We start from the raw sequence: 13,523 nt of genomic DNA, 5'->3' as shown, positions 1-13,523 counted from the left end.
CAGGAGAAAGGATTATAAAAAAAAGATTGGATGAGGAAGAGTTCATGAGAGATCTAAAAAGCCTTCTTTACAAAGTGAGCAATAACTTAATATACCAAGAAGTTCAATAAAGCTTGAAATCTAATAAAATAGAAGAAAGCATTAAAAAAACTTCCAAATTGGTTGAGGAGGAGCTTAGAGGAGCTTGAACTTGAAATAAGCGCTGTGAATTTAATAAAGTTTGGATGCCAAATAAAATAAGAGAAAGGATTGTTAAAATAACGGTCAAATGGATGGTAAGTAGCCCAGAGGAGCTTAAAAAGGACTTCTCTCAAAAACTGAAACAAATGAATATAAAATGCGCTGTGAAGTTCAATAAAGCTCGGATATCAAATAAAATAAAAGGATTTTAAAGAATTTAAAATATAAAAAAACAGAAAATTGGCTGATTAAGAGCTCAGAGGAGCTGTCCTTATTTCCTTCATACGTAAACTAAGATTTGGCAGGCATGAATGTTGATCCTTGACGAATTACGTGTCTTGAAAGCTTATACTTTTATAAAATTGGATAAATGACAGGCTTAATCATACGATAATACTGTATTTTATTGCATTCATGTTTTCTTGAACGACATTTATAGTCAACAGTATACTCCAGTAATTTATTTGTATTTCTAAGCACTACAGTTATAAATGATAGTCGGGTTTCAACTCAATCAGACTTCAAGGTTGATTTTATGGTAGTGAGTATGGCTTCACTGGCTAAAAAACCAATTACAGTATTTTATCTAAATATCTACGTTTGAAAAAAGGCGCTGTGAAGTTCAGTAAAGCATTCAGCCCTTCTCCCCAAAGAAGAAGCAATGAATTTACCAAATTGCCAAAATTGGCTGAAAAGGAGCTCAGATGAGCTCACAAAGATCTTACAACACAACGCGAAATAAAATAATGCATTTAAAAAGCTTTGAAGTTCAATAAATCTAGCCCTAAATAAATTAAGAGAAGATAATAAAAAGTGCTGTATTGGCTAGCTCGTAAAAGCTTCCCAATAAGACTTGAAATAAATTATTGGAAAAATCGTTGTAAAGTACAATAAAGCATGGGTCCCAAATTAAATAGGAGAAAGAATTACAAAAATTGCTAAAATTGTCAGAGCAGAAACTAATTTGCCTTCCCAATAAATCGTCAATTAAATTAATGTAAAATCAATGTTAAGTACAGCAATTAAGTACAAATCTAAGTAAAATAAAATAATAGCAAAAACAATAAGATAATATATATAATTGTGCTGAGTTTGTTTCTCATTCTACTCTTATGAAATTTTAGAAACGATAAGATTTTTCATAGCTTTTAGATTTTCATGTTTGCTACAATAAAAAAATTGCATACTATAATTAAAATCTTTTATAGTTTTTTATTTTTATAATAAACTAATTGTAAGATTTGGGAGGCATGAATGTGGATTAAATATAGGATTAAAAATTAAATAATATTATTAATATTGGATTTTACTCCATTGTTCAATGTCATTTATGGACAATGGCTTACTCCAGTTGTTTTCCTTAATTATTAGTTTATTTTTTTTTATCAATTCAACACTACTCTTTGGAATTTTTGTCAAATTTCATATAAACCTGACTGTAAGATGATATGACGTTTTCCTCTCGGTGACAAAAACAAATAAACTTCAGATGAACAAAATAAAACGAAGAGAAAAGTGTAATAGGAAAAACAGAAAACTGTAGTAAATGTAGTTTCAACTGGCCAAAATGGCCAAAACGAACCAAGTCTTAACAAAGACAATATTGTACTGGAGAAAATGTAGGTGTTCAATTCACATTTCTTAAACGCTGAGTAAATGTAATAAAAATTCAATGTTGGTCATTTTATGGACAAAGAACCTTGCAGGATGAAAAATAACTGCGAAGCGTTCGCGACCAGACTGTAACCATCGGAATGTTTATGCGAAATTATTTTCTTTTTTTTGTGTGTGCGGTCAGGCGAATTCCTGCCGACATCGCGTCTGAAGACTTTCAATGTGTCACCGTGCAGGTAGCAGATGCTGCAAGTAGACGTATCTTTTCAAGTATAAAATCTGCGAGTTTTTTTTTTTAATGGGCGGACTTACGCGCCAAACTTTGCGAATCTTCTTCCGCCAAGGATGTGCCTCACGAAGCGAGACGAATTTTAATAGGAGCAAGGACTTCAAGTGTGTTATCCGTGTAAAGGGGCATAATTTTCGTAAACTTAATAATACCCTAGGTTTCGAATAATGGGTAGAGCACGGTTGGCTGAAGACACACTGCAATAACGCCGTTTACGGATGGCCAGAAAGTAGGAATTGACATCGAGAAGTTAGATTATCAGTGGTAATCACATAATTCAATCATCGCTGACCTTTCTCATTACATCATAATGAAAAAAATCAAGCTTTTATCAATTCTTTTAAGTCAGTAAGCAGTAAAGTATGGCTAAACGATGCTTTCTAAACTTCTGAGATTCATAATTTTAAGCAATGTTTTTTTTATACATATAATTATTCAGAAATCGTGAGATGCGGTCTGGTGTGATGTAGGTTTCAGAAAAACATTTTCTTTATCATGCCAACGTTTCGATCTTTATTGAGATCATCTTCAGGGCCTGGGATTTACAAACATTGTTTATAATTAACTTTGATTACAATTAACACTTTGAGTGAGTAGAAATACTTTGATTGAATATAAAAAATATATTTTGCATTGTATAAATTCACTTTTCCATATCCTAAATGTATTTGTTAATTGTAAACAATGTTTGTAAATCCCAGGCCCTGAAGATGATCTCAATAAAGATCGAAACGTTGGCATGATAAAGAAATTAATGTTTTTCTGAAACCTACATCATACCAGACCGCATCTCACGATTTTTGAATAATTATCGATTAACGGTCACTAATCACCACACATTTATACATATATTTAAACAACACCAATTCATAAAGCATTGGATCGAAAATCAACAAATCTATGCTACATGTAAAATTAGCTGATTTCTATTATTATTCAGATATATTTTATGGCATATTTTTAGCATATGATGTTGAAAAATAATTTTGTTTACCTTCTTTTTTGATTCAGGAGGTGGTGTGTTGTGCCTTGATTTTGGCTCTGGCGTGGGAGAGTAGTCAGGCGCGGGTTCCTCAACTTCTTCTTCCCTCTGGAAAAAATAAATTTTTTTGTAGTCTTCTTTATGCTTGGAAATAAAACAGTAATTGAAAAAAGAAAGATAATGTAATATTTGGATTGTTTGTTAAATTCTTTGTTTATAAACTCAATTCTTAACTACTTACACACAGTATTATGTCAAATGTTTTTTTTTTCTTTGTAGGTCGACAAGATTTACAGAGATAAGTTACGTCGTTTGTGATTCTCGACTTACCCAGCCATTGTGATATTTAGACATGAGTTGGATTAAAACTGAATAGAAATTCAAACGTGAGGTGGAGGTGGCGATGAGGTGTGACGTACACGGTTATTTCACGGTCCACCGCCGGCTCCCGATACTTGTCAGATTCCCATTCCTTATAGAAGACACTTGAAAATGAAACTTCGCCGTCTGCCTGACATGACTCGTTTGTAACTGACGCCCTCGGAACTTATCGAACCGATCGAGTAGGGATAGCGATACTGCGCTGTTTCGTATCAAAAGGGAAACGGATCGGCCGTAAGTACGGAGGAGGATCCTATAAAGAGCGAAGGTCGAACCATTTAACATTTCACAATGGTAACACAAATTGCCCACACCTTCATAATCGTGCTAGGGACTAAGGCCTTGGAGGAAAACTGGCTGCATATCGGACGCTTTTCCGCGGTCGTCCGCTGCTTTTGGAAAATCGGGGTGCGCCTAGCTTCGCTGTTAACCTTCGGCGGGGACAACGCGTATTAGTCATGCCTAATCAAGCAAGGGCATGACAAAAATTACATTAATGCACTTCGTTTTAAATAAAGTAATTTATATAAAAGCTTAATCATAAAGAAGTAACTTTATATAGATCTGATTAATTATATTAATACAGATTAATCTGATTAATACATGTTATGTTGAAAACAAACTGCCAAGAAATCTAAGAAAATGAATTTTTTTTGTCGAATTTTCTATACATTGAAATTATAAACAGTTCTCATAAACATTGATCTTACGACTTTAAAAAATGTACAAAGTTTACGTAGATAATTTAGCTAAATTTTATAAGGGTTTGAAATTTTTGACTATAAATCTACAAAAAAAAACCAATAACGATAAAGTTAAAACGTTTTCTGACACCAGTGTGCTATTTCAGTGCTACAGCATAATGGACACTTGCACAGTATGGGGTCTGCTAACTGTATTTATTTTTGTTTTTTTACATTTTTTTATATCAACCCTCGGGGTGCCGGTTTTTGAAAAAAAATCCCAAGTATGTCGGGTTCGAATGCAGGGCCGCTGGATTCGAACCAAGGACCTTTACCTCATAGTGATGAGCGCCGTGTCAACGCCTAAACCATTGCGGCCACCGACGCCCCCCAACTGTTGTGCCATAACGTACCTTTTGTTGAAACTGTGTAACAATGTTATGTTGAAATTGTGTCGTTTCATTTAAATAGTCCGTAAATTGAGAAAATGTGTTCGATTGGGTGTGCGTTCTTTAACTTTTACTTTAATTTCTCTACCGCTTTATATACATAAGAAAATTCTATATACAGGGTGTCCAAGCTAATGCACACACCCCATTTTTTTCCTTTGCAGTTCTTGATAGGAAAAACGTATGAATTGAGACTCCTCTTCATTTTTCATGTAGTTTGTTCATATAAGGTCGATTTATTTTTTCCGACCTCGATTCGACATAAGTCGAATTCAAATTCTTAATTTTAAACACGAACCTACATTTTTCTTTGAAACCACATTTTTCGAGAAAAAATGAGCACTGAGTTATTAAAATCGGTCCAATAGAACTGGAGATATGATTTTTTTGAAAATAGCCGGAATGCTGTTCTAGTGCGTTAGGTCGAAACCACTTTATTTTGCCTTCTACTGCAAATATTTTGAAGAGGAGTAGGAAAATCAGCCAAAGTAGAGAGAAAAGTCAGAAAGTTTAATTTCCTGCCAACTCCCATAAATTTTGTATTTTGTATAGTTTTTTTCTCACCGACCATTGGTTGCCGAGACTCATTCGCCGAAATACCTTGGTTGCAGTTCAAATCCCACCCCCTTTCTCAACCGGGGTTGGGACCAGCCACAGCGGAGTTGACAATTAATCATAACTATTGCTATCTGGGAATAAAAAGTTTAAATAGCAAAATGCAAGAACTAAACCTGTTTATTTTTCGTTTCCAAACTCTTGTTGGGACAAGGCCTTTCTTATCTGAGTGACTCTCAGCGATGAAAATGTTTTGAATGCATTATTGTGTGGAATTAGTTTAGTTGTTTGCTCTCCTTCGTTCACCATGCCTCGAAAGGTGTCCTCGCGTCAACAGAAAATTCATACGGTTGACATTTTCATTGAGTGCGGTCGTAGTTTCACAAGCTTTGCAACAATATCGTGATCGTTTTCCACGCGCATTAGCTTGGACAAAAATCTACCAAAAACCTAACCTCAATATTAACTGCTGTCATTATTAAACAAATAACTACTCTCGAATATATTTCTAACTTAGCTTGGTTTAACAATAGAAAAAATGGTAGTGATATAGCAATTATTTAGATAAAAGTGGCAGAATGGTTTGCTGAGGAAACTAGAAGAATTAACCATTTTTCTAAAGTTCTTTAGTGAGTTGGTTTGTGTTCTTTGATTTTAGAATACAAATGCAATGTAAAATACAAATAAAAATGAGGACATGTAATTAAGTTATTTTTTTTTAGATCCATTAGATTTCGTGGTCCGCTTGACCAAATAACTTCTTTCAATTAAATAATCTTTATGTAAGGCATAAGGTTGTTATAAAAAAGCCATGTTACCAGCGGGATTCGAACCTACGATCTTCGGCTAGATACGCCGCTGCTCTAACACTTGATCTATCGTGACTTCGGATCCACTCGGACACCAACTCCCCTTCTCTCCATTTAATAAGTAAAACGAAGTATATCTTGTGAAGAGCTCTCCGTGGCCATTTCATTTGTAGTCGAGAATAGAATCTTGATTACACGACATTTAAAAATGGCAAAAAGGATGGAAAAAAAGTGATAGAAAAAATGGTAGTGATATAGCAATTATTTAGATAAAAGTGGCAGAATGGTTTGCTGAGGAAACTAGAAGAATTAACCATTTTTCTAAAGTTCTTTAGTGAGTTGGTTTGTGTTCTTTGATTTTAGAATACAAATGCAATGTAAAATACAAATAAAAATGAGGACATGTAATTAAGTTATTTTTTTTTAGATCCATTAGATTTCGTGGTCCGCTTGACCAAATAACTTCTTTCAATTAAATAATCTTTATGTAAGGCATAAGGTTGTTATAANAATCGATAAAAAGCGAAATTACTCTGAAATGGTTGAGAATCGGACCATGGACAATATGAACTTTTTTGTTCATTTTAGGGTGAAGAATCTACTGGAGAAGTTTGTAGCACGAGTAGCAATTCACCCTGTATTTGGGTTTTTAGAGGATGTTTCTAAGTGATCTCGCACCTCTAAAATCTACTCTAAAGCCTCCTCGTATACAAATTTTACCTACTTTTTCTGATAGTTCCCCAATGTATGACCAGCAAATGATTAATTTGTGGTGGAGTCCCTGAGTCCGATTGTTGCTTATTTAATAGTTAATTTTAAAATTATTTATGGGGTCTTATTGGAATTTTCAACAAAGTTTTTTTTTTGCAATTTCGGGGTTGTGGCTGACATTCTCCGCCCACCAATTTTTAGACAAGACAATTGCCAATTCATATCGGCCGGTGAAAGATTACAATTTCATGATCCGTGCTCCTTTTGACTTGAAATGAATCAGGATGGTATTATGAATTTTAATAAACCTTAAACACATATAGATTGTGAATTTACATACTTGAGTCTCAAGTATTGTTTTATAATTACAAGGTATACCCATGACAAAGGGTCTTTAAATACGGAAAAAACCTGACCCTAGATAAAGCAGGTAAGACATTAATTTTCTTTGACTTATTTATCTCGACGAGCATCAGCATACAATCACTCCGAACGCTTTCCAATTATATCGCAGAACATCAATTTTTCTTCGGAGTGAAATCATATCGAGTGTACCTTAAGGTATGAAGATCAAAAATGCGTTACTACTGATAAAATAAAGAGAAAACCTTGGACCGATTTCAGTTTGAATTTATTGCGATTCGTTTTAGCAAGCAGACGCATAAAAGACGTTCCGTTCTAAAACGAGATCCGTTATTTGCTGTGATGATATGGGTGAAATTTACTATGTCTGTGAGAGGGTCACTCTCACAGTCATTTCGTTTTATGGCCAGACCGTTTTACTGCTTCAGAGGCCCAGAACTATCTTAAGTGGCTGTCCACATCAAAACTCGCCCTATGAAAATGCAAAACCACACTTTCTTACTGTTTCGTCCTATAAATTCTACGCTTCTTGTTATGAAAAGTTTAAAAAAAAATGTCAGAATTGTGAGGAGAACTGTAAATGAAAAAGGTAATTTTATGGTATGTCTATTTATATTTCATCGTTTTTTTTAAGTTAAACTATTAAAAAATATACTTTACAAAAAAATTTTCTTATTCTAAGGAAATTTGTCAAAAACAAACAGATTAAGTGATCACTTCACCCTTGATATAAAAAATGGTCAAGTAATATAATAATGTGATGAATATAAATCATTATCTATATGCAAAATTCAAACTTCAAATGATAAAAATGTAAATAAATTTATTAATAAATAATTTTAATTATTAACTGCAGAATGAAAACCTCTTCAAAGTTGTCGAAAATCTCACTGTGTTTAATAATATAACAGAACTCTGGGTTAGAAATTTAATAATTTTATTTTTCAAAAATAACAATAAATAGTATATATAAATACACGCACATACGCGCGCGCACACACACACACACACACACACACACACACACACACACACACTTGTTTTGCTCATGCATGAAGTAAGGAAGCTGATAAATGTGAAAACCTTTGCCTTAGATGGGCCATTTCCTTATGAATTTAGGGAATATTTTCTAATTTTAATTTTTGATAGTTCACTATTCTATGGCAAGAAAAAAAACTATGATACATTTTTGGTGGAGTGGCTGAGTCCGATTATTGCTTCTTTTAAAATTCATTTTTTTAGATTATTTTACTGACAACCTATCGATAAATATTTCATGGTGATTGTTTTCCGCTATGGTTTTAATTATTTGTAATTCTTTTTTTATAATTAGCAAGTGGACATGGGAGTTTGAACATAGGGTCTATGAGCCAAATGGATCCAGCAGCTTTTTCGTTTCATGGGTGATCTGCTGGTATCATAGAATCTGTAGTTGTGGGTTTTCTATATATTTTTATTTCATTGAGGTTATTTATTTTGAAGATTTTTAAGTCTAAAAATTTAAACAACCATCTGACTTATTGCCATTGTAAAATTTATACTAGGGTGCAAAAAATTAATTAATTGAAGAAATTCACTTAGATCCTCTACTGTTCCCGACTATATACATAAAATATCGTCTAAATAGCGTTTCGAGAAAATGGACAAATTTAATAAATTTGTTATTTGATTTGAAAATATTTTTTCAAAGTTATCAATGAATATTTCGGCACAATGGAATAATGGAGAGCCTATTGGTTTTTTCATTTCATTAAATTCATTATTAAATTTACAATAATTAGTCATTTATTTAAGAGTTCTATTATATCAGTTTTTACCAATTCGTTCTCCATTTTTGTTTTATTAATTTAGTACATTCTTTAAGAGGGAATGGAAATAAATTAGTAACATTAAAAGACAGTTGCTAGGCATATTTTTTGTTCTTTAACAGTTTTATCAACTATAAAAAATTGTTAACGAATGTAGGTTTCAAATTGGTTCACTTACAAATTTCCTTAATAATTATTATATCACTCCAATAAATTTTAACTTTATAACTTAGCACTTTTCAAACTTAAGTATAATCGAAATGAACGAGAGAATGAAGAAATAAAAATTACATTCTATTTATTATTTATCTTAAGCAGAAATTACTGTTTTGTAACACCTGTGATCTGAATGGGCCCTTAGAAACTTCGATTAAAAAGGATTAATTGGAGTAGGATAACACACACACACACACACACACACACACACACACACACACACACACACACACACACACACACACACAATGTAATATTATTTAACATGTAAATTAGTCCTACTAAGAAATATTATAAAAAGAAACGTTTTCTTAATTTATGAGGATATATACACAGACACACACAAACACGCGCATTGTATAAAATAAATACAGTAGATGTTTGAAAGCGTAATGATTATAACTATGTTAACAAGTGTGTGGTGATAGTGACCGTTAATCGATAATTATTCAGAAATCGTGAGATGCGGTCTGATGTAGGTTTCAGAAAAACATTTTCTTTATCGTGCCAACGTTTCGATCTTTATTGAGAACATCTTCAGGGCTCAAAGTGTTTGTCTTCTGTGTAATTGTGCCATTCTTGCGTGTTGTGTTGAGAGTGAGTAGGATGTTAACAAGCTGTACGAAGAAATAGTACAAAAAAATTTAATTATGAACTAATAGTTATACATACACAACCAAAGACACAGACATATACAAACACATGCATCGTCTCAATTTACAAATACCTAAGCAATAAAGAATCAAATATCAGACAATTAATTTTTTACAAATTAACAATTTTAATTAGTTGTACTATGAAATTGTATAAACCCCTTTTAATTATTTTATAAAGATATTAGACCCACACAAGCATTAAATAAATAACCAGGGTGGCTCAATCTAATAATTAGCTGCCATTAGTTATGTCATAAACCTACTAAAATTTATAATTACCCAACTACGTGGATATTTACATAGGTCTGAAAGAAATAACAATCGAACAAAATCTTCAAGGTAGACACAAACTTTATATAAAATTCCTATTTTTTCCAATTTCCGTTAACAATAAAAGTACAGTTATGTAATAAAATATAATTGTTCGTTCGAATATTGTCAAGTCATGTATTAGATTGCAGAGTAAGTAAATAAATCTAGTAGTTGCATTAAATGTAAAATCTTTTAATGCAAAAGCTGATTTATCAAAATAGAGAGCATAAGGAATGTAACCCGATATGCTAAAGCAGTTGAGCACAGTACTGAGTAATTGACTCACAGAGACAGGCCATTTTTATTATATATAGTGCTTGGTACGTATGATGTTTTTTGTTTCCTAATGTTTTCTGAAAGTGAATATATTTATTAGAGTGAATGTATAGTACGAAAGAGCCGATGGTTGTAAAACTGAGTACCCAAACGATCCTCAATTAGATTAGTTATGTAGTATGTGTAAAAGTGATAGAGGAATGTTTATCACACCAGAATGAATTTTAAAAATTAATTGGCGGCTGAAATACTTAGCTATGTGTGTGTTAAAAAGTATAAATGTCGTCAAACGGTGCCTTTTTTTTTTTTTTTGCGACAGCCGAGTAAAGTAAGGCTAATTTCACAGATCCTAATTTTTCCATAACAATGTTCAAGACAAACAATGACATCAGATCTTAAAATAGATAACAAACAGGAATAATTCTCTTCTAGGCAAAGAATTACTCGGAGAGTTGTCAAGAAAACAGGGTTTTACTGCCTCTTTATTGTTAATAAAGCTTGTACAGGAAAAAGCTATTCCGAGTTTCTGAATTAGCAATTCTAAGCAACAAAACAAGAAATATATTGTGTGAAAAACATCCAACACGGGCCTTACAGAAGATAAACAGCTTTGGTGGTCATTATTATTTGTTTCAATATGTCTGTACTTCATCACATAATCAGTCATAATTATAGTCTGTAAAACAAATAAATAAAATACTGTTTATTTAGTTTTTAATATAATTTTTTTAACGAGTCACTATTTTTTTTAGAGGCATCCGACAGCTTGGTCATTTCAGCCCCGAGCGCATGCGAAATATTACATCACATATTCAATACTCATTCGCACAAATAAATACATTCACATCTATATAAATTCCATTCATTCTATTTGGTAGATGGAGTACTACCATCGACTTGTATGACCATTCCTCCATCGACTTGTATACAATAACTAATCTAATTAGGGTCGATGGGGTACTTTTATAAATATTCCGCCATCGACCAAGTCACGTACACAGCTCGAAGGGCGATGGGGATGCTATTCAACCATCAGCCACTCCCCAATCACTCTAATAAATACACTTACCCATACAAAACACAGAAACACAAAACACTTATTTGACAGTTACATATAATAAAAAATTCCCAATTCCCCTAAAAAGCGGAACAGAAGACGCTGAAATTCGCTACCGTGTCCGAGAACCATTCTTAAATCCGGCAACATGCCTACACGCACTCTGTATGGAGCATGACACGCCTCTATTTTGTGATATACATCGAGCAACAACTCAATATTATATATTACTTTATTTATTTTTCTTCTTTGAGTTTTTAGATTAAATTTTTCGGTAATTGTTTATAAACAGACGAAAATTCTATATACACAAAAATTTACCAAAAACCTAAACTCAATATTGACCGTTGCCATTATTAAACAAATAATTACGTTAGAATAGATTTCTAACTTAGCAGTTTAACCATAAAAAATGATAGTGATATAGCAATTATTTAAACTAAAAGTGGCAGAATGGTTTTCGCCATCTACAGATTCAGACCTGCCGAAGTATCTAGAAGAATTAACCATTTTTCTAAAGTTCTTTAGGTAGTTGGTTTGTGTGCAGTGTTTGTAGAATACAAATACAATATAAAATACAAATAAAAAAGAGGAATGCATGTAAATAAGTTTTTTTTAGGACATCCATCAACTTACCTCAATTTTATGATGTCGCCTTCTTGGGGGTGGCGAAATTGATGGAGGGGTGTAATCACGGGTAGGAGTAATTTTCCCGTTAGTTAATAAATGTGTCGATGGAGAACCACCTCTGGAATGACCGTTGTACTGAGGCGAAATCCTTCCGATCGGGGAAGTGGTTCGTTCGTGCTTGTAGTAGTTAGTCGTTTTCGTGTATTTTTCACCGTGCAGCGGGCTGCTCCTTTCCAGATTGTGGGTGCTCGGAAATTTTTTGCTGACTCCGTTGAAAGGGGGACTCGGAGACTTTGAACGGTTGTAAGTCGGGCTTGGCGACTTCGTTCCGTTCAGGGCAGGACTGGGTGACATGTGCCCGTTGAGAGGACTAGGGGCGTACGGAGGACTTGGAGAGCTGTTGAAAGTGTGGTTCGGCCCGGTCGGCAAGACTTGCACACCCCCGTCGATTTTGGGAGATTTTGTGAACTTCCTTTCCTCGCTCTTCCACTCGCTCACTCCTTTGAAATACTGTTTTTCCGGTTCGGGAGAAGATAGGAAGACCTTGCTCGGTTTGGGGTCTTTGGCCGATTTCATGGTGACGTTAATGAAGCTCGTCTGGGGTCCTTCGTCCTCCGAGTCCTTGCTCGACCTGGACGTGGATTCGCTGCCGAAATGGTGCTCCAGCCATTTCGAAGTCTCGAGCTTTCTTGTCCGTTCCTCCTGATGGAAGTCCAGGGGACGTTTGGTCAACGCGTCTTTCCTATCGTCTTCGAGACCTTTCAAGAACCTGTTCCTGTTCTTGCGGAGCCTGGCGGAAAGACTGTCCCATTCACCGTCCCCGTGCCGGGTGACCTCCGTTGTTTCAGCATCGTACCTCATCTCTCTGGCCGCCGGTTGACCATTCACGGTGTAATCGACAAATTCTTGATCCTTGGTGTTCGAATAATGCAGCTCCTTTTTATCGTTTCCTTTTTTAGCGTCCTCACCATCCGGATCCTCGATCACCTGTAAAAAATTAAACTTATATAACACTTGCTAATAGTCTAAATCCATGCTATAATATATTCATATAACAATACATTTCCATTCGCATACAATAATTAATTCATTAAAGTAATTAAGAAAATTCCACGCTTGTGCACTGAATCATCTTGTGCTTGTTAAATCTTTCAATAATTTTAGTAATAATCTTAACATTATAAAATAAATTGTCAACTTATTCCAGTTACACACTTCCTCATGTTCTTTGACGGTGCTGGTATTAAGGACGACCTGCCCGTTGGAATCTACAGCTTTTTTCTTGAGAGTGTCCTCTGTATCTGTGACTTTACGCCTGCTTGTACTGTGCCCTACGATCCTGGGGCCCGTCCGGGCGATTTCAGTTCCTGGCTCCCTCACCAGCCAGTTCTCGACGTTACCACCTCCTTCGACTGCCTTTTTGTACGCCTGAAAAAAAGACAAATTTGTATGTTAACCACTGTGAAAATAAGGAGCCAATGTTAAATAAACAATCGCAGGACCCTTTCTCTCGCAGAATCAGGTATCTCACAATTAATCGAAATAAAAATAA

General features: G+C 34.2%; 1 protein-coding gene across 5 annotated transcripts in view; it reads right to left on the bottom strand.

Moving 5' to 3' along the window:
• The window catches only part of LOC106663643, a 303,217-nt gene that overhangs the window by 24,040 nt on the left and 265,654 nt on the right, over positions 1-13,523 (bottom strand). For all 5 annotated transcript variants that reach the window (XM_014388633.2, XM_014388635.2, XM_024226677.1 and 2 more), the window contains 3 exons: positions 13,187-13,399; positions 11,978-12,958; positions 3,078-3,173 (listed from right to left, as the gene is read on the bottom strand). In XM_014388633.2, coding sequence (XP_014244119.1) covers positions 3,078-3,173; positions 11,978-12,958; positions 13,187-13,399 — 1,290 coding nt within the window. The remainder of the gene's footprint in view (positions 1-3,077; positions 3,174-11,977; positions 12,959-13,186; positions 13,400-13,523) is intronic.

Source organism: Cimex lectularius, unplaced genomic scaffold (assembly GCF_000648675.2).
Source record: "Cimex lectularius strain Harlan isolate CLEC.00 unplaced genomic scaffold, Clec_2.1 scaffold89, whole genome shotgun sequence".
NCBI classification, from domain to species: Eukaryota; Metazoa; Arthropoda; class Insecta; order Hemiptera; family Cimicidae; genus Cimex; species Cimex lectularius.
This window is presented reverse-complemented; position numbering and strand designations above follow the sequence as displayed.